Source organism: Gregarina niphandrodes, assembly GCF_000223845.1.
Source record: "Gregarina niphandrodes unplaced genomic scaffold scaffold00003, whole genome shotgun sequence".
NCBI lineage: Eukaryota > Apicomplexa > Conoidasida > Eugregarinorida > Gregarinidae > Gregarina > Gregarina niphandrodes.
The window spans coordinates 388,601-406,655 of record NW_011646045.1 but is presented as its reverse complement, the minus strand read 5'-3'; the positions used below and the strand labels follow the sequence as shown (position 1 = coordinate 406,655).

The 18,055-nt window shown below is 53.9% G+C and overlaps 8 protein-coding genes across 8 annotated transcripts; 4 read left to right on the top strand and 4 right to left on the bottom strand.

Annotated features, from left to right (window-relative positions):
• Positions 1 to 63: 63 nt before the first annotated feature.
• On the top strand, positions 64 to 3,576 carry GNI_023810 (alpha-glucosidase; the record flags this gene model as incomplete). Its single annotated transcript, XM_011136064.1, has 1 exon — positions 64 to 3,576. The coding sequence occupies one exon, from the start codon at positions 64 to 66 to the stop codon at positions 3,574 to 3,576; it is 3,513 nt and encodes a 1,170-aa protein (XP_011134366.1).
• Positions 3,577 to 3,764: 188 nt separating this feature from the next.
• On the top strand, positions 3,765 to 4,700 carry GNI_023800 (hypothetical protein; the record flags this gene model as incomplete). Its single annotated transcript, XM_011136063.1, has 1 exon — positions 3,765 to 4,700. The coding sequence occupies one exon, from the start codon at positions 3,765 to 3,767 to the stop codon at positions 4,698 to 4,700; it is 936 nt and encodes a 311-aa protein (XP_011134365.1).
• Positions 4,701 to 5,190: 490 nt separating this feature from the next.
• Positions 5,191 to 6,684, bottom strand: GNI_023790 (hypothetical protein; the record flags this gene model as incomplete). The annotated part of the gene is made up of 1 exon (XM_011136062.1): positions 5,191 to 6,684. The coding sequence occupies one exon, from the start codon at positions 6,682 to 6,684 to the stop codon at positions 5,191 to 5,193; it is 1,494 nt and encodes a 497-aa protein (XP_011134364.1).
• A 1,061-nt stretch (positions 6,685 to 7,745) lies between these two features.
• Positions 7,746 to 8,920, bottom strand: GNI_023780 (serine/threonine-protein phosphatase; the record flags this gene model as incomplete). The annotated part of the gene is made up of 3 exons (XM_011136061.1): positions 7,746 to 7,824; positions 7,970 to 8,606; positions 8,686 to 8,920. The coding sequence occupies 3 exons, from the start codon at positions 8,918 to 8,920 to the stop codon at positions 7,746 to 7,748; spliced, it is 951 nt and encodes a 316-aa protein (XP_011134363.1).
• A 500-nt stretch (positions 8,921 to 9,420) lies between these two features.
• GNI_023770 (hypothetical protein) lies at positions 9,421 to 10,072 on the bottom strand (the record flags this gene model as incomplete). Its single annotated transcript, XM_011136060.1, has 2 exons — positions 9,421 to 9,725; positions 9,844 to 10,072. The coding sequence occupies 2 exons, from the start codon at positions 10,070 to 10,072 to the stop codon at positions 9,421 to 9,423; spliced, it is 534 nt and encodes a 177-aa protein (XP_011134362.1).
• A 332-nt stretch (positions 10,073 to 10,404) lies between these two features.
• GNI_023760 (DnaJ domain protein) lies at positions 10,405 to 11,697 on the top strand (the record flags this gene model as incomplete). Its single annotated transcript, XM_011136059.1, has 2 exons — positions 10,405 to 11,472; positions 11,623 to 11,697. 2 exons carry the CDS (start codon positions 10,405 to 10,407, stop codon positions 11,695 to 11,697), a joined length of 1,143 nt encoding a protein of 380 aa, XP_011134361.1.
• A 692-nt stretch (positions 11,698 to 12,389) lies between these two features.
• On the bottom strand, positions 12,390 to 13,985 carry GNI_023750 (swirm domain protein; the record flags this gene model as incomplete). Its single annotated transcript, XM_011136058.1, has 2 exons — positions 12,390 to 13,627; positions 13,856 to 13,985. 2 exons carry the CDS (start codon positions 13,983 to 13,985, stop codon positions 12,390 to 12,392), a joined length of 1,368 nt encoding a protein of 455 aa, XP_011134360.1.
• A 149-nt stretch (positions 13,986 to 14,134) lies between these two features.
• On the top strand, positions 14,135 to 17,029 carry GNI_023740 (hypothetical protein; the record flags this gene model as incomplete). Its single annotated transcript, XM_011136057.1, has 1 exon — positions 14,135 to 17,029. One exon carries the CDS (start codon positions 14,135 to 14,137, stop codon positions 17,027 to 17,029), a length of 2,895 nt encoding a protein of 964 aa, XP_011134359.1.
• Between the last annotated feature and the right edge of the window lie 1,026 nt (positions 17,030 to 18,055).

Below are 18,055 nucleotides of genomic sequence, written 5' to 3'. Positions count from 1 at the left end.
AACACGCTCGGGGTCCGAGTGATGCTGGAACATTGTTTTGGGGCGCGGTGAAATTGGGATGACATGATTTTCCGGGGCATATTTTTCGTATGCCTTCTGGCACGCGTAACAGACGGCGCCAACCGGCATCAGTTTGACTCTTGTGCCAAGTCCAGTTATTGTCTACCTACTGCCCAATCCATAGGTAGTTGGCGGTGGTTGAAAGAAAGCAGTGAATTGGTGGATAAGACTACATTAAAGGTGAATTTTCGACGATCCTGCCTAGACTCGGCGGATGAATGTACTTCACTTGCATGTGACTGCTCAGCAAAAGAACATGACCAAGACCCCCCTGAGAAAGTTGGGAACACTCCTGTTGGAGTGCCCCTCGGCGATGACTCGACCCCAGACGAAGAGGAGGAGGCGGCGACGCTCGTAGCCCCAGTAGCAAGCAGCGTTGCCGGTGGAGCAGCGCCGAGACAGTTGCAGAGTGTCTCCTTGGCATCTGGGTCTGAGCCTCTCGTCTCTGATGATGGCGAGGTCGCCGAACACGGTGTACCATATAGTGTTCAGGAGGCAGACACGGAGCCCTCAGCGCAGACAGAACAATCCCCTCAGACGGATTCTTTCTATCAGACAAGTGGCTTGGAGTTCGAGGTTGATGACTTCGTAAATGGTAGCAATATCGAGAGTACCTATGTCAACCCTCGGGTAACCGTGACCATTCGAATGGTTCAACCACAGAATAGCGACCCCAGTAGAAATACCGGAGGTTCAAGTGGTGACTCTCAAATTGACTCGATTGGTCGGGGTTCGTTGACAAGTGGTTGCTCATTGCGATATTCGATGGAGTTAATAGAGGGTCAGCAAGCCACTTACGAGCCCGGTCCTGAGGTGATTCGAGATGAGCCCTGTCGCAACGGCAGAATAGAGTTGCAGTCGAACGGCCTGTACGCCTTTAAGCAGCCAGCTGTGGACGCATCAGACAGCGGACCAGACACCGCAGATGATGTTCTGGCGATTTTCATGACCACTCATCCAAGCAATGCCCCGGGCAGCACGTTAGACGACGTGTCGCCATCTGACGGGCCGCAGTTGGTCTTGTACCATCGGAACAGACCGGTAGCCCATTGCCACGGGTTGGTGATGGATAAAAATCGCTATGGGTTCGTAGTGGACTATGTGGACGTCCTATCCCAGCACGGCTTGTCTCAGCACACACTGGACTTCAATCTTTCGGTCACTTCAGGATCTGACCCCTGGGTTAGATTTTACAATGCAGATCTTTTCGAATACGAATTGGACTCCTCAATGGCTATGTACGGTGCCATTCCACACTTGGTCACAGTTCAGCCTACTGCCAACGCGGTGACCAGCTTGGTTATGCTGCAACCCAGTGAGCTTTACGTAAATTTGATCCAACATGATATTCATCCCGGTCAGCAAAACTATGGCGCTGATCAAACTGAAAATCAAACTGCTACTTCAAGTCAAACTACTTCGAGTCAAACTACTTCGAGTCAAACTACTTCGAGTCAAGCTATTGGAAAGCTTTCAAGTAGGACTGCTGCATTTGTCGGTGAGTATGGTCGTTTTGATTGTTTATGGTCCTCTGTGGACTCTGTGACTCCTAATATACAAAGTCGTGCAGAGGCGATGGTCACTAGGCTGAAGACCGGGTTGACAGGCGTTGCGCGTGTCCTAAATGAGTTCACAGGCTTCGCCCCATTGCTGCCAACGGCTTCTTTTGGTCTGCATCAGAGCCGCTGGAACTACGTAAGTCAGGATGATCTCTTGGATGTGTCCCAGACGTATATCAATTACCGGCTACCACTGGACTACTTGTGGCTCGATATTGACCACAGCGAGGATCGGCAGTACTTTACGTGGAATGAACAGTTCCCAGACCCGGAATATATGCGGCTGACTCTGCAGCAGCGGAAACAAAACTTGGTCGTAATTGTGGACCCTCATATCAAGTTAAACCCCCGGTACTCGCTGTACCAGAAGGTGAAGAATGCAAAAGTACTGATCAAGGAATCTTTTGGGCATGAAGCCAAGTCATCTCCTGACTTTAATGGATGGTGCTGGCCGGGGAATTCAGTCTACCCCGATCATATTTTCAAAGAAGATCAACTGATCGATATCTATGCTAACTACTACAGCCGCTGGCCGGAGTTATACAGAGCCAACCCCCTGAAGGAAAGCAACCTACCTCCTTTACATGGTCTACCCACTAACCAACGTGCGGGACAATGCCCAGAAGGTTGGGTTTCAAACAACGCGGAGTATTGCCAATTTATGCGTCAGCTAATTAACGTCGGCGTATGGAATGACATGAATGAGCCTAGCGTCTTCAATAAAGACCAAGTGACGGTGCCGAAGCATGTTTTACATCAGGATGGCAAGATACCTCATGGCATGGTGCATAATCTGTACGGTCTCGCGTACCACCGGGTGACCTACGAAGCTCTGGCCAAGGCGCGCCCTCTGGAACGTCCCTTCGTCTTGACAAGGTCGGCGTTCGTAGGGAGCCAAAAGTACGGACCTATGTGGACGGGTGATAACACTGCGGGTTACGGCTATCTAAAGAACTCCATCTCCATGATCCTCTCCATGTCGCTCTCAGGATACAGCTACTTGGGGGCGGATATCGGCGGCTTCTTCGGTGAACCCTCCGATGATTTGTTCCGAAAATGGGTTGAATTGGGCATCTGGTACCCCTTTATGCGAATTCATAGCACACTCGGTACTACTCGACGCGAACTGTATGAAAGGCCCCACATACTCGAACATACCCGCAAGGCTCTTACTCTTCGGTATCGGCTCATTCCCTTCTGGGCCACCACTGCCTACCTTCACCACCGTCTCGGAATTCCCATCTGGACCTCGATCCTGGACTACCAACTTGCGCATTCAGACCAGCTTACACAGTCCGATAGGTTCGACGAGCTATCGAATTTTATTGACTACGACCTTTCCGACGACGCTTTCCTTGTTGGTGAGACCTTCTTCGTGTACCCAGATACCGCTCCGGAAATGGCTCCAAATGATTCCAAAAATCGACGCTCTTCAAGACCTCTTCCGGACACGAGTGTGTGGTACAGTTTACCGAGCATGACCCCCGTCACAGGACAAGTTGAGCACGGCAACTACATCAAGAGTTCGACAGTTCTCTTCACGAAGGAAAGGCTCCGACTTTCCACTGAGGCCCAGCGGTTTGATCCCTACACTCTCTCGATCACATTAGATCGCAGCACAGAGCATGAATTCTGTGGGTACCAGATTTTCGATGACATGAAGACTGTTCGAGTAGGCACTCTCCTAACCGTCTGTGTTAGGCCTGAGCCCGATTCTGCGGAAGATGCATGCCCCAAGAGATTTGCAGTCACATTCGATCAGCTGGTGCCTGCAAGTGCCCTTTACAACACATCGCTCGAACGCGTCCGGTTGATCTTCCCGAAGCAGGAGACGGTTGTGGTCGTTGACTCCTCCTCCTCCTCCAAGAACGTCACGATGACCGGGCAAGTGGTCGAGTGGGACGTTAGCCGAGATCTGTCCGTTGTCCAGGAACTTAAATTTTCTGTTGTTTGCTGATCATGTTCACTGCTGATCGTTCGCTAAAAACGCTGCTGATCGTGACTGAGAACACGATCAGCTGGTTGGTCCTGACGTTGCGGGTCTAGACGTTGGGAACTGACTGCTTCGGTTCATGTTGGACCACACACAAAACACACATTGGACCGCACACAAACACGCGTTGATGTGCGCGATTTTTTTAACTGATGACGGAACCTCTTTTAGACAGGATTCTAACAGAGGTGTTGGATGACAACTACTGCGAAAGTGCGGACCTCTATATCAGAAGCCAGTTGGTAACACCAGCCGCAGTCACGAGTCACACGACGTTCGCGCCCTGTTGTTTCACAGTGATTGTGAACAGCAGGACAAGCGGCCAGCCAAGGGGCATCATTAGAGTGGATAGCAGCTCGCCCGACGCTCGCGTGCGGCGGCCTGGGAATAGACATGTAGACGAGAGCGAGCGTCGTTCCGGCCTTGAAAAATTTGGGGTCGACGCAGCCAACCCTCTGCCCGAGGAAGGGCGTGCTGCGAACCACGTCCCCACCCAAATGCGATCCGTAGAGTCCCCCCCTGGGCTGTCCGGGGTGATGGATCCCGTTGCTGCAACGCCACTGCCTGCAACTCTATTCTCCCCCGCGACGAGACTGTCTGCAGACTTGATGTCTGCAGGCCTTGACTTGCCTCCCGGTGGTTTAAGCTTAAGTCCGCCTCCCGGTTTAAGCCCAAGTTCGCCTCCCGGTGGTTTAAGCTTAAGTCCGCCTCCCGGTTTAAGCCCAAGTTCGCCTCCCGGGGGCGTGTCCCTGAGTGGAATCACCACGACCGGGTGCGACTCGTCTCAATTGACCTGCTCCACAGCCTTCTCCTCTGGTTCTTCGCGGGATGGGAGTGAAGACCCAGACGACGGGGACGTTTTCGTGCCTGCGGCGTTCGGCAACCGCTCGTGTGCGCGCTGTGTTTCGCACGAAACACCGCAATGGCGGTACATCCACAAATACCGTTTCTGTAACGCTTGCTACATGAAGGTCAAACGCTGGTTCGACACCAACCGCCCTGGCTGCAAACTACCGGGCCGTACCCGTAACATGGCCGACATTGACCTAGATTGCGACCGGATCCTCTTCAAAGCCTTCGACGCCTAACAAGGGGCGTACTAACACCAAGTGTGGGCCAACACCAAGTGTGGACCAACACCAATTGTGGGCCAACACCAGTGTGGGCCAACACCAGGTGTGGGCCAACACCAGTGTGGGCCAACACCAGGTGTGGGCCAACACCAGGTGTGGATATAACCGACTGTGTGATCAAGAACGTGTGTATGGTCAAGGAATGCAACAGCGCGCCCAGATATGATCAAGAAAGGGTGTAGCACCAAGATATCATCATGACTCAACACTATGACTCAACAGAAAGAAATCGAGACATGTCATGCAGACGGAGAAGCTAGGCGAACACCCCGCTCAGAAGTCTACTCAAACAACTTCTGACGGTAGTAGACTGTAGTGTTATATATTTTAGTAAGAACTGAAGAGACTTCGATCTGTTACCTGCCATACCACTTTGGGCATAGCGACAAAATTCTGCCTCTTATTCCCGCGTGATTACCGTAGGGCAAACTTTCGGGTGAGTCAGTCACGGGGACGTGACACAGACCACTCTGCAAAGCCTTCGGCGTGTGCATTTAGGGTGTTCCTCGTCGTCGGAGCTGAGGTCGGTAAGGTAGGGTTCACCGAGGGTGAGTGAGATGGAGGAGGAATGTGCGCTTTCCGTGAGTTCGATCGATGGATTGGAAACCGAATCAGATGAGTCAGACTCGTCGATGGGCTCCACCCGAACCGGACGACACACAACCTTGCAAATATTTCCTCGTTCTGCGTCGTAATAAACTCGGGAACACCCGCTGGCCAACGTGTCGGCTGACTTGCTCACCAACCCATCCTCATGCAGGTGGCCCATCTTGGTGTGCCCCGCTAGTGGATTCCCCGCTAGTGGATTCCCCGCTAGTGGATTCCCCGTTGGTGGATTCCCCGCTAATGGATTCCCCGTTGGTGGATGTTTGTGGTGCCCCACTGATTCGCGATGCATCGCTGACAGAGAAAGACCATGGCCAGCATGATGGCTAGGCAAGCGGTACTCACACGCTGATGGAAAAGTGGTTAGGTAAGCAGACCGTTCACATACTGGAGTTCTGGACGCCGGCTCACATTCGTCGGCGCCGGTGACCAAACTGTGATTACCGCCTCCTTGTAGAACACCTTGCACAACCCCGTGGTTGTTGCCCAAGTGGTTGTTGCTCAAATGGTGCTTGCCCAAGTGACAACTCTCTTGTTCGTTGCTTGGGACGAGGAAGAGAAAGCCCAAGTCTTTGAGCAACGCAATGTAGGATGGAGTCGCCATGATTTCAACCAACTTTGGGTCTTGTGCAAATTTCGCCTTGGTGAGTCTGAAGCCCCAGGCTTCGACCAAGTTTATCAGCATTAGTCGTGTGAGCAACCTGGCATTCGTTTCTCCGTCACGGTCTACACCGGTATAGTGCAGCAACAGAAGAGGGATGGTTTCGTTGACGATGAGCTGAGTGTACAGGTAGCAGATGTTATGGATGCAAGCATCGGAGAAAGCGTCAGCATGTTTAACGATCGATTGAAATTTCTTTATCAGGATATGGATCTTGTACGGATTGGAACCGCACCAGGTTGATAAAGTATCTATAAGATACGTGGTGGGCCCGCCTCCTATGCACCTCTCCAAAATCACGTTAATAAGCACTTTTATTCTGCAGTGTTCGGAGAGTAAATGAGTACCGATCAGTGTACCATCGGGCTCCAGAAGCGCATCTTCCTCAGCAAGCGTCTCGCCTTCGCCCAGCGTTCCAGCTTTCTCTTTGGCAGAGAAGTACTCGACAGCTACAGTAACACTGTCACTCACTGCCAGCTTGTAGGACATGTCGGCTCTATACTTCTCTAACAACCGCAATTTTTGCTCCATGGTGAGGGAAGGTCGATCTCTTATAGCGGCGCCTTCCGACGACCCAGGGGGACTAGTGTCCCATACATGTCCATGAATGGAAGAGCTTTGCATCGAAGGACCTTGCAATGACGGACACAGGCCGTCCGCAGAAGCGCTCATATGGTGAAGATGAACCCTTTCCACCTCTGTACTCGCGCGCTTCATTAAGCTCTCAGTTCTTTCACTGAACTCCGTCTCCTTGAACTTCCTCGGACCTCCCCGTAATTCACTCTCCCTAACCGCGGGGGAACGGCTGGGGGAGCGGTGCCTCACCAGGCTTGAGTCCGGTTGAGGCGTATTCGAGCCAAGCGATTCCGGATTTTTCCGACGACCGATTCTGTGGCGAGTCGCAATAGGCTCCAGCGCTCCTGAGCACGACTTCCCCGGATCCGAGGTTCCAGATTCCGACTTGGGCCCTGAAGCTCCATCGATGCAACGGGGAGTAGAATAAGCCGGTGGACGGCCATGGACATGGCCCTGAAGGGTACTGTCATGAAGGCGATTGTCATCGTAGCGATTATCTTTATAACGGTTGGTTTTATACCCGTCCTTTTGACGGTCGCCTTGCCCCGCGACCGCTTGCGACTTTAACAACTGCGACAGCCGTTCGCCAGCCGTCAACGCCGAGTCGTGCTTCGTCCGCCTTCGCGGCCGTAGCCTGCCCGGGGTCGTGAAAGCGATGGACGCTGAGTCACCATCACAGGTTCCTTCCAGCACGGGCGCCGGAGACATCGAAGACAGAGTTCGGGCGTCTGCATTTTCAGACCAACCGTCCAACAACCCTTGCGACGAAGAACATGAAGGCTGCTGACCACGTAACCACTGGCGCAGCGAATTCGATATCGATCCCGATGCCATTCGGCCAGTCCCAATTGGGAATCCAGAAACCGGTCTCAAAACCGATCCTCACAACCGTTCTCACAACGCTTCGCGGGGCGATCGACTTCGGGGACCCTTCGATATCGATGCAGGTCTCGCCCTTCGCCTAAATACAAGTAAAGTGACCACCCACTCCCCGCAACGGGCGCACGGGCTTTGAAGAATAGAAGGACAACGCTTCGTTGCTGGACGTCCAAAGGGAAGAATATGAGTTCAGCGGCCATGAGGAGAAGAGTCCATCAAGTAGCGGCTAAAAAACCAGTGCAATCACTGGTCTCAGACGAAAGCGCCAAAAAATACGACTAGAGGAAATAGTCTGGCAATCGCTTTTCTTCTTCCAGCATTGGCGTCACCTTTTCCGGACAAGGATCGAATTGAATACTAGAAAGATAAAATATAATATGTATGCGCACACGTGTGTGCACACGCGTGTGTAGTTGCGAAGTGCGCACCCTTAGTGCACGCCTGTTGGCCGACCTCCGGTTGGCGGATTTCAGGAATGCAAACGTCGGGAGTTTCAGCTTACAATGTGTATTGCATATTCTGGTCAATCTCTAGAATAGCGGCTTGATTGCCGCATCTATAACAGTAGTTGGGTGCCGAAAAGATTGTTACAACGAGGTTGCTTTGCGACCACTGGTATCCTTCCATCACCAGTTGGTGTGCTCTAGCAATAAGATTTAGATTATTTCGGTGGGTGAATTGTTGAGTGATGTCCTCGCCAAACGTAAATCCTGCTCCTCTGGGACTTATGCCCCAGCCGGGTCGATCGTCCGGGTCGCTCCATAGAAGATCGCACATGGCTCCGTCGTGAGGAACTTCCATAGTCCGTTCCAAATCGCGCACGTAGTCTACGGTTTCCACTGACGGCGAGAGGCCTGCATGGGGACAGAAGATTGAATCTTCAATTAATGCAGCCAGAGGCAGGTAGTCAAACAAGTCCGTAAACGCCTTCCAAACTCTAGCGCTACCGTATTTGCGGAGGCACTCGTCGTAGAAGCCATATACCTGAGTTACCTGGCGACTCTCGTGATTGCCTCGAATGATGACCACGCGCTCCTTCCAACGAACCTTCAAAGCCACTACTAGGCTAACCGACTCGACAGAAAAATATCCACGGTCAACATAGTCGCCCAAAAATACCAGGTTCGTCTCAGGAGCCTCTACAAACAATCAATTGCAATCAGGAAACAGATCCGAATGGAAACATATCCGAATGGATGGGTGGGGATGATAGGTTACCGCCAGATATGGACAGCAATTCTTTTAGATCGCCGAATTGCCCATGGATGTCCCCGATGACAGTGACCGGTATGTGAACGTTCTTGACGTTGGGTTCTTGAGAGAGGATCTCCTTCGCTTTTTGACATAGCGCAACGACCTCATTCTCCGGCAAAATACTAGATGGTTGGTCATTGCTCAGTAAAAACGCGATCTGACGATCCAGGTCGCTCTCAGTCGTCTTTCCTGCCTCCATTCATTCAATTAAAAAATAAGGCTCATATCCCGCCCCTCTAATCAAGTCAAGCACACACGTATTATCAACGGCGCAAGGACAAGACAGTCTCAACACAAAAAGGTTCACACGGTCAAACCAAGTATGCTGCAGGACACAAATCGATCAGAATTCGACACAAATCGATCAGAATCCCGACCCCAGAGAAGGACGTAGAACAAATAAATGAAGCGTTAACATCAAGTGGAACAAGCAGGTCACGGACTACATAGCCACGGACCACATAGTCACGGACTCCACTGATGTACCAGTTCATTCTGTTCGCTAGCCTGCTGCTGAATATAATTTGGTCCGACTTGAGTCGATGGCCTGGCTAGACAGATAGGTCGACCATCCGACCTGACAAGGCCATTTGGAGACATGTCATAACAAAGCTCCCCCGCCAGCAGAATTATCACCGCCAGCAGATTTCTCACCGGCGACAGTTCTCACAGGGTGAGAACTGTTGCCGGCGAGAATTATTATGGTTTTCGAAATATCAGCCACCGCTTCCTGTTGAACTGCTTCAATCTCAATGTATGCCTCGGTAGCATCCGTATAGCTGGCATTGCAGGCAACTGCGCTTCTGGCAAGTGCGCTCGGATCTCCTCCTCCAAAAGCACCAGTCCGAGGAGCCAGTCGTTGATAGCTTCCTTTCCGTTGCGGCTAACAGCCGCTGCCAACTCCAATTCCGTCACCTTGAGCATGGACTTCAACCGTGCCATAAATACAGCCGGAACTCGTTTCCACTGCTCGCGGACCTCCAGTCGATCGATAATCGCGTTCACTACACCAGCAAGGAGTAAGGCGAACGGGATAAAGGGAACCGGGATAAAAGGGAAAAGCGTAAGGAGAAGGGGGGTAGGGGGAACGGCGGGGTAAGAGGGCTACGAGGGGTAATATACGTTCTTCTGGAGAGGCGCTCGATATTTTCATAAGGTCAAAATCGTCTTGAAAGCCGTTCTCTTCTGGTTCGCTTTTTTCTGAGTCTTCATCAGTTGACTGGCTACTCTCGTCGCATTTCGAACTCTCCTGGGACCTTGTCTCGGCCGTCTTGCACACCCCCGGACCGCCGGTCCGCGGGTCGAACCAAACGCCTAAGTAGACCATCTTTGCCGCCTTAACCGACTCCATCTTGGACCGCGTAATACAGACCGGGCCCTTATACTTTAGTGTGTTCCGAAGGGTGAGACATTCCACACTCTCTGTTAGCCTAACCGTCCCACTGAGCGGACTCTTAACCTTCAGAACAGACTTGGTCGGGGTTGAGGCTAACAAGAAAACAATGGGTGATTAAATGCATGGTGGAAAGCTAAATGCTGGAGCAAACGGGATGAGATTCTGTGGAGAAGCTCGTGGGTCTATTTGCCGGCTCTCCGGGAACGCTGAATACCTACCTGATGTTGCCGGGGAGTATGAGGACCCACCAAAAGATATCTTCTTGACCATCCCTGGTCAAATAAAAAATGGCCGACGGATCCACCTTCGACCGGGCCAGAGTTGAGGATTCCGCCCCAGCCCAGCCCTCCTGTGTCAAATCCGAGGAATCTGAAACCAAACAGGAAGTGGAGCCGGACTGGCTTGTGAAGTCCAGGATAGTGAAACCTCAGCAAGGGCAGCAGCAGGCGGCTGTTACCAGGTTGGATCACGACGTCAGCTCGAATCACGGCGTCAGCACAGAAAAGAGCGTTCGTACTGGCGAGGTTCATGCTGCCCCTCCACCAGTTGCTGATACTGCGACCCATGAAACGTCATCTAAGGATGATCCATTTGCGTCTTTCTTATCGTCAGTCGGTGGTATGGACGTCCTGAAGAAGGCCAAACCGGGAGAAATTCCGGTACCGACATCTACCGGCTTGCTTCTGCCAAAAGCTGAAAAGTCTGCGGCTGAAAGGAGCTTGGAGTCCGGATTGTTCGAGTTGGATGAATGTCAAGTTGAATGGAGTACGGGTGAAAATGAAGTTGAACGTATATTGATTCTCGCCCAGAGTGGCGGAGCACCTGTTGCTGACGGCGACGAGGGATTGGTGTACTATAGAATGTTGAAACTTCCCACGTTGGCCTCAGAGGAGCTTATAAAGCGCCACTATAAGAAACTGTCGATCCTGATTCATCCGGATAAGTGTGCGCACGCGCGTGCGAACGAGGCATTTCATGCGTTAAATTCGGCTCATCGGGAACTGCTGAAACCAGAATACCGACTGAAGTACAGGGCGACAATAGATGAAGCCCGTGAGATGTACAAGGAAGACTTGCGAAAGGAGAATCGCGCCCGAAAGAAACGGGGTGAGGAAGAAATTCCGTTTGATGATGCAGATCCCGCTGTTGCCAAGCGCATCGTTGAGTTGTCCGAGCAGATTCTGGTCGAACGGAAACAGCGGTTGGAGTACAGTGAACAGTGTAAACAGAATAATATCCTATACGAAAAAATGCAGCACGATCAAAAGCTAGCCGATGAATATCAACGTAAACTCGAGCTTAATAAGTGGAAGGAAAATCAGGAAGAAAGGGTATGCGGGTGGAGACAATTCAGGGTAAGTTATCATGTCTTTTATCCCCGTCTTTCCTCCATATTGTCTATATCCCGATATTCTTCGAGTTACCCTCGCACCTCCCGGGGAGCGCTAACTCTGTGCAATCTCCCCATTAAGTGCCGACATCATTGTTTAATGCTACTCTTGTAGGAATCCGGCGCCATGAAACGCTTTCGCCTAAATGAAAGCATTCTTGAACAAGACAAAAGGCGACGACCCGGTTGACGGTGGTGGCGTCCCCCAGAACGTTGCTAGCGCACACTGACGGAAGCTATCCCGCCGAGGATAGCTGACCCGCAGAGGGTAGTAACGTTTCGACAACTGAGACGGGATCACGACGACCGTCCTGCCGCTCAAGTCGACGCATATCTTCGTTGTATTCTAGCTAGATGATTGCTTCATATATTATTCGCCAGTAGGCTGTCCATTCCCGGTTGTTCCGCTGACGCGATTTCGTTTAAGCGAGACGAAGCTACCGTAGAAATCGCCGACTGCAAGAAAGAGGCATGGGCGGTCAGCAAGAAGACAGACAGATGAGAAGGTAGCGAACGGACAGTGAGGAAGGCAAAGGTATAGGGGATGGGCGTGCGAAAACTTGGGGAAACGTTGAAGGTAGGATTAGTGAGGATCTTACAGCTACGGGAGGTAGTTCTCCAGATCGCTGCTGCAGGAGATCAATGGCGGTCATGAGCAGCTCCATTGCAAATTTCTCGGTATTGGGATCGGTGTCCGGAGGTTCCGCTTTTTGAGTTTCTCTAAGGACGCAATACGTGACCAAATTGTCTGCCCCCCGCGTGCCAGGTCCCCACGTGCTAGGTCCCCACGTGCTAGGTCCCCGCGTAATAGGCACACGAATTTTCACGTGGGGCCTAGCACGGGGGGGCCTACTAGGTAGGCCCCACGTGAAAATTCGAGTGCTAGGTGCCTAAGGTTGTGGTGGGGTGGACAAGATTGTGCTGTGGCCAAGATTGTGCTGTGGCCAAGATTGTGCTGTGGCCAAGATTGTGCTGTGGCCAAGATTGTGTTGTGTCATACATGGATGGTTGTTGAGGTTGCTCGGATAGTGGCATGCTGAGGAAGGCGGCGAGACATTCCCTGGGTGTTCTGATGGGGTTGCCGGGTATAGATGAGACGGCTTTGCTGACGGCGACCCAGTCGGGTCCCATGAGGTCAATGGCGTCGAACAGAGCGGTGATTTGTTGGTCGCTCCAGGTGGCGGTGCCTCCTGGGACGTGTAGTGCGGGAAGGTTGACTTTGAGTAGACAGTTGTTATTGGGTAGATCGCGGATGCAGTCCTGGCACCAGATGGCGGTGCGTAGAGTACTGAAGGGTAGACAGGATCCGTATATGGAAGGACTGAGGACGTAAAAGGAGTAGAGGCAGATGCGGTCGCAGGCATTGCAGGTCGGTGTGCTTGTCCAATGGGAACTTAGTTCCTCCTTAAGTTTCTTAGTAGCCGGGTCCAGTAGAGACTGGTTGGATAACTGGGAGCCACCCGGCGCGGCCGTATCTAGGGCAAAGTTCACCAGCCGATGTCTTTCCAGGAAAGATAATAACCGGATCAACGCTGCCAGGTCACCGTCACAATACTTACGACATTCCGCCAGCGTCAACTTACTCCCCGGGTTGCTTCGGTACACATCAATCAAAGTGTTTCGCAAATGAATGTAGGCCCATGAATTTGCGTCCCGAGCACCTACTTGCACACCAGGACGTAAGTCTGGAAACGAACACTTCAACTCATCGACCTCCGTCTCCGTTATCCCCGTTGGGTCGAACCACTGACATGGTGGCAACGGCGGTGGCCCAATCAGCGACACATCTCGCGCAGCCACCGCAGGCATGTACACCGAAGGCGTCATCCGTGGGTGCCCCGCAGGACCCATCCCCGCGGGACCCATCCCTGCAGGACCCATCCCTGCAGCACCCATCCCTGCAGGACCCATCGGTCCAGCACCCATTGGACCAGCACCCATCGGTCCAGCACTCATTGGACCAGCACCCATCGGTCCTACACTCATCGGTCCAGCACCCATTGGACCAGCAGCCTGGCCGTAACCTGCGCCCTTGCTGCTGAACGACAGCGCAGTCCGCTTCAACTGTACCTTCAGCGACTCTGGCAATGAACACTGCGACAACATTAATTCGTCCTTTTCTGAGAAAGGAGGAACCATTGCTGGGGACGACTGGGGTCTGAAGGGCGGTCGGTATTCGGGTTGAAAGTGACGTCCAGCCCCCCAGTCCGGGCTGTGGGGCTGTAAGGACGACTGGGGGGCTATAAGGACGACTGGGGGGCCATAAGGACGACTGGGGGGCTATAAGGACGACCGGGCCGCACAAAAGGCGGCCGCCGTACGATTAAGTAATCGTGGGCGAGAGTTACCTTCATAGTCGGAAAGCACGTCATTCAGGGACTGTAGCTCCAGGGGGTTTCGATGCTGGTCTTTGATGGAGGAGATGATAGCTTCATCCTCGCCCGTGTGGCTGAATGTGATGAACGCAGCGTAGGACATTTTTGGACCAGTAATATATGGCCTCGTTGGCTCGTTTCCGCACAAGTTTCCCCACAGGCCGTCCTCTGTGTCGTACTTGCCCTGTGTGGCTCAAAATCGATCGGGCCGGTCTTGAGAGTACTTGACAAATTATTTAGGAGAGTATTATAATGGCGTCAGAGCATCCACATCCGGACGGGGCTGAGGACCCGGACGAGGATTTGGCGAGGTACGCCTCGTTCCATGAGGAGGGAAGCGCGTTTCGGCGGGTGGATACGACGGCATCTTCAACGCTGCCGCCGTTTCGAGAAACTTATGCAGATCTCATGGACGATTTCGGCTACGTCGGAAACGCCGTGGAATTTGAAGGCTCCGATGCCAACGAATGGTGGGAGTGGGACACGGACGAATGGACTGAAGCACCCTCCGAATACGAGTGCTCCGAGGTCTCTCCGCAAACACCTGGCTTCGTTGTCGCAGACACTCCAACTGCTGTGGCGATTGATACCACGACCAACGCTCTCACCACACCGAGGCAAATCACCAACCGAACAACGAGCGGCAGAGTGGCTGGCCTCAGTCCCGGTGGTGATCAACTGGTGCCGAAACTGGCGACGCAGCTCTCTGGTCGGATGGGTCGAAACGGGCTAAATAGAAACGCCAGCCGACGGTCGTCACCAGGTTCTCACCCGCAGGTGAGTCCGAGAGGCTCACCAAGGACGACTCCCAGAGGTCTTTCAGGCGGGATAGGTTCTCCCGGCCGAAGCGGGCCAATTGACCCCGCAGGCACCCCTAGGCATGAGACGCCGCGAGCCACCATGACTAAAATTCCACTTGTTGACTCGCCTCGATCCGTGCCACCAGAACGGAATGGCACAGGCCGTGATGGTACGGGTCGGGAAGACACCACCACTCCCCAGACCGCGAGACGACCTCCACGTTCCGTGACCTCCAAGTTCATTGATACGCGGAGGCTTCTAGGACCGACTTGCCCGGAAGCGGAGGTGCCCGCAGACCACCGCGATAGCAGTCGTACACGAAAACACGGTATTGGAGAGGATCAACACACGTCCACGGATGCTGTGTCGCGGAGCATTGATCGGTCTCCAGGCCGAGTCCCGCGTTCAGCCAGGGCCGGACACAGTCCCGTTCGGAATGGCTCCACTCACGGCGCTCGGTTCGTAGACGAAGAGGACCCGTCTGTCGCCGAACATCAACCCCCCGCTACCCGTCGCAGACCCGCCACAGCCTCCCGAGCGAGTCGCGGCCGAGGAGAGAGTCACGGTCGAGGAGAGAGTCACGGTCGAAGAGAGAGTCACGGTCGAATAGAGAGTCACGGTCGAGGGGAGAGTCACGGTCGAGGGGAGAGTCACGGTCGGGGGGAGAGTCGCGGCCATCGCGAGAGTGACGGCCACCGAGAGAGTCGCGGCCATCGCGAGAGTTCGAGCCGTCGAGAGAAGGACGAAGCTGCGTCGGGAACAAAAAGAACCCCCGTCGCCCACCGACAGCGCGTTAACAGTCATCATGGTGGGGGTCTGGAGATCAACCGGGCATCCGGGGGCGTGGCGCATGGGCCGGGGAGTGGCATTTCGCGCGTTAGTCACGGCTCAAGGGCGAGCCACGGCTCCAGAGCAAGTCACGGCTCCAGAGCAAGTCGTGGGGCCCGATTGCGCTCCCGGTCGTCGGTGAGTGGCGTGTCGTCCAGCCGATCCGGCTCACCGGATCACAGACGCAGAGACCGGTCGAGGGGAGGCCGAAGACGTCGGCCAGAGGACCTTCATTTGACGATGGAGGGCTCTAGTGCTGCGCCTTCCAGCCTGGACCATTCGAGCCTAGGCCAATCGAGCCTAGGCCGATCGAGCTTGGATCGGGCAAGTCTTGGTTGGTCCTCCCGTCGGCGAAATGCATCGCCCGATGGGGCCGGGCTTGGCGGTGCCAAAGACACGTTGGCTACTAGGCGAAAACGGTTCCAAAGTTCGCCTCAGGTCATGATCGTGGGACCAGGACAGTTTGGCAGCGGGTACGGACAGGACGAGGGGGCAGGAGGAGGAGATTACGAGAACAGAAAGCACCGCGAGCATCGCAGAAGGGCTGCTTCAACGTGGGACGTAAGATCCAAACACGTCGATGACCATTCCGGCCTCCGCTATGATGGCCGTCCCGGTCTCCGATACGATGATCGCCACGGTCTCCGATGCCACGAGACTCTGACTACCGATCGCGGGTCGCACGGTCGGCACTCGCAGGGTCGGCGAGACGGAGACGACCGCCACCGCAAAGCACCAGCCGACTCTCGTAGGGGAAGCAACTCTCGAAAGGGAAGCGACAGTTACCAGGAGTCCGTGACGGTGGTCTCAACCACCGTCAGCGGATCCACGATTGGTTCGGCTGCCCGAAACCATATGAAGTCCAGCGTTGTGTTTGCGAGCGAGGAATCCGTAAAACCTGGGTTCAAGACGTCGCCCGTGAAACCGGCCCTAAAACGAGGGGCTTCCAAGTCGAAAACCGAAACGCCAAACAGCATCAGCAGTAGCTTCCTTGGAGTGGGCTTCGCAATTGACAGTTCTAGAGACAGCCACAGAGACAGTCACAGAGACAGCCACAGAGACAGTCATAGACAAGACCCACGAGACAGTATCGCTAGACCCGAGAGGACACCACGTGAGTCAGAGGCTCGGACGCGTGTGCCGGAGCTCTGCTTAACTAAGTCTGCCGCTGCGATGTCGAACACAGAGCTGCATGACTCCGACTCCGATGACCACATGTTCACCTACGAACCCCTACCATCCCCGGTCTATCGTCGAAACAAACTCGCTGCGGGAGCGAAGAACGCAGCGAAAAGCACAATCGGCGGAGTGCAGCATGGCAACCGCCTGGCCAAGATGGTCACCCTGGAAAAGGTCAACAACGACCTCGGAGTTCTCGCGGCTGGTGACAACAGCTTCTCCAACGCTCTGCAAACCAAGCCGCTCAGCTTCCCCGCCGGAGGACTCAGAGCAGCCGCGTCCTCGCATTTCGAGTCGTCGCAGTCAGCCACTGCGAGCTTTATTTCCTCACGCAGTTGAGCACATATGTACCGATCACGTGTCGAATATACACGTGTTGAATATACACGTGTCGAACGAACGTGTGTTTGGCACACGCACTGAAGACGTGCCGCAGACGCGTGCTTGCAGGAACGCCTTCGGAGGTTTATACTATGATTTTAAAGTAAAGTGTGATTACGCCGCGAGACGGACTGTGCCAGTAATGAGACCAATCAGCGGTGAGAGAAATCAGACCAATGCCGGTGAGAGAGGCCAGGACTGGGGCTGAGTGGATCAGGCCAGGCACGAGATGAGAGGACCAGACGGTTGAGAGGACCAGACAGTTGAGAGGACCAGACGGTTGGGAGGACCAGACGGTTGATGAGTCCACGTGTTGTAAGTGCCCGATGACTGGGTGGAGTATCAAGTGTTGAAAGCTCCTCGAAGCGTCCTCTGTATGAAGCAGCCGGTTGCGGAAAGCCAGCCATCGTGGCGTATCGGCGCAGGCTTTCACGAGAACCGGGCAATGAAGGACCCAGACTGGGTGACGTATCGCACCCAGCGTTGGGGTGTCGCCATGCCCGTGGTAGATCGGAGGTATCGAATCTGCCACAGACGGAGATTGGCGGGGTGCGAGCGAGAACAGTCGGGGAGCGAGAACAGTCGGGGAGCGAGAACAGTCGGGGAGCGAGAACAGTCGGGGAGCGAGAACAGTCGGGGAGCGAGAACAGTCCGGGAGCGAGAACAGTCGGGGAGCGAGAACAGTCGGGGAGAGAGGTCGCAGGTCAAACATGTGGTCGGCGGCACCGCACATTTGCACACCCATTTTTCCCAGTGACGATGGTTAAGAATTTATACATGGTGTCAACAAGGCGCAACGCGGAGGGAAGCAAAGGGGAGAGACAAATTTCCTTACCTGGAGTCTGGAGCTGCTGTGCATGGGTAGTTCGAATGAGACGACGAAGGGGCAGAGGTATTGGTGCAGTGTATTGAGATCGTTTCGTCTGAGGGCGGCTAGGAGGGTGCGGGGGTGTTGTGTGCACTAAAAGTGAGTTTGGCGGAGAA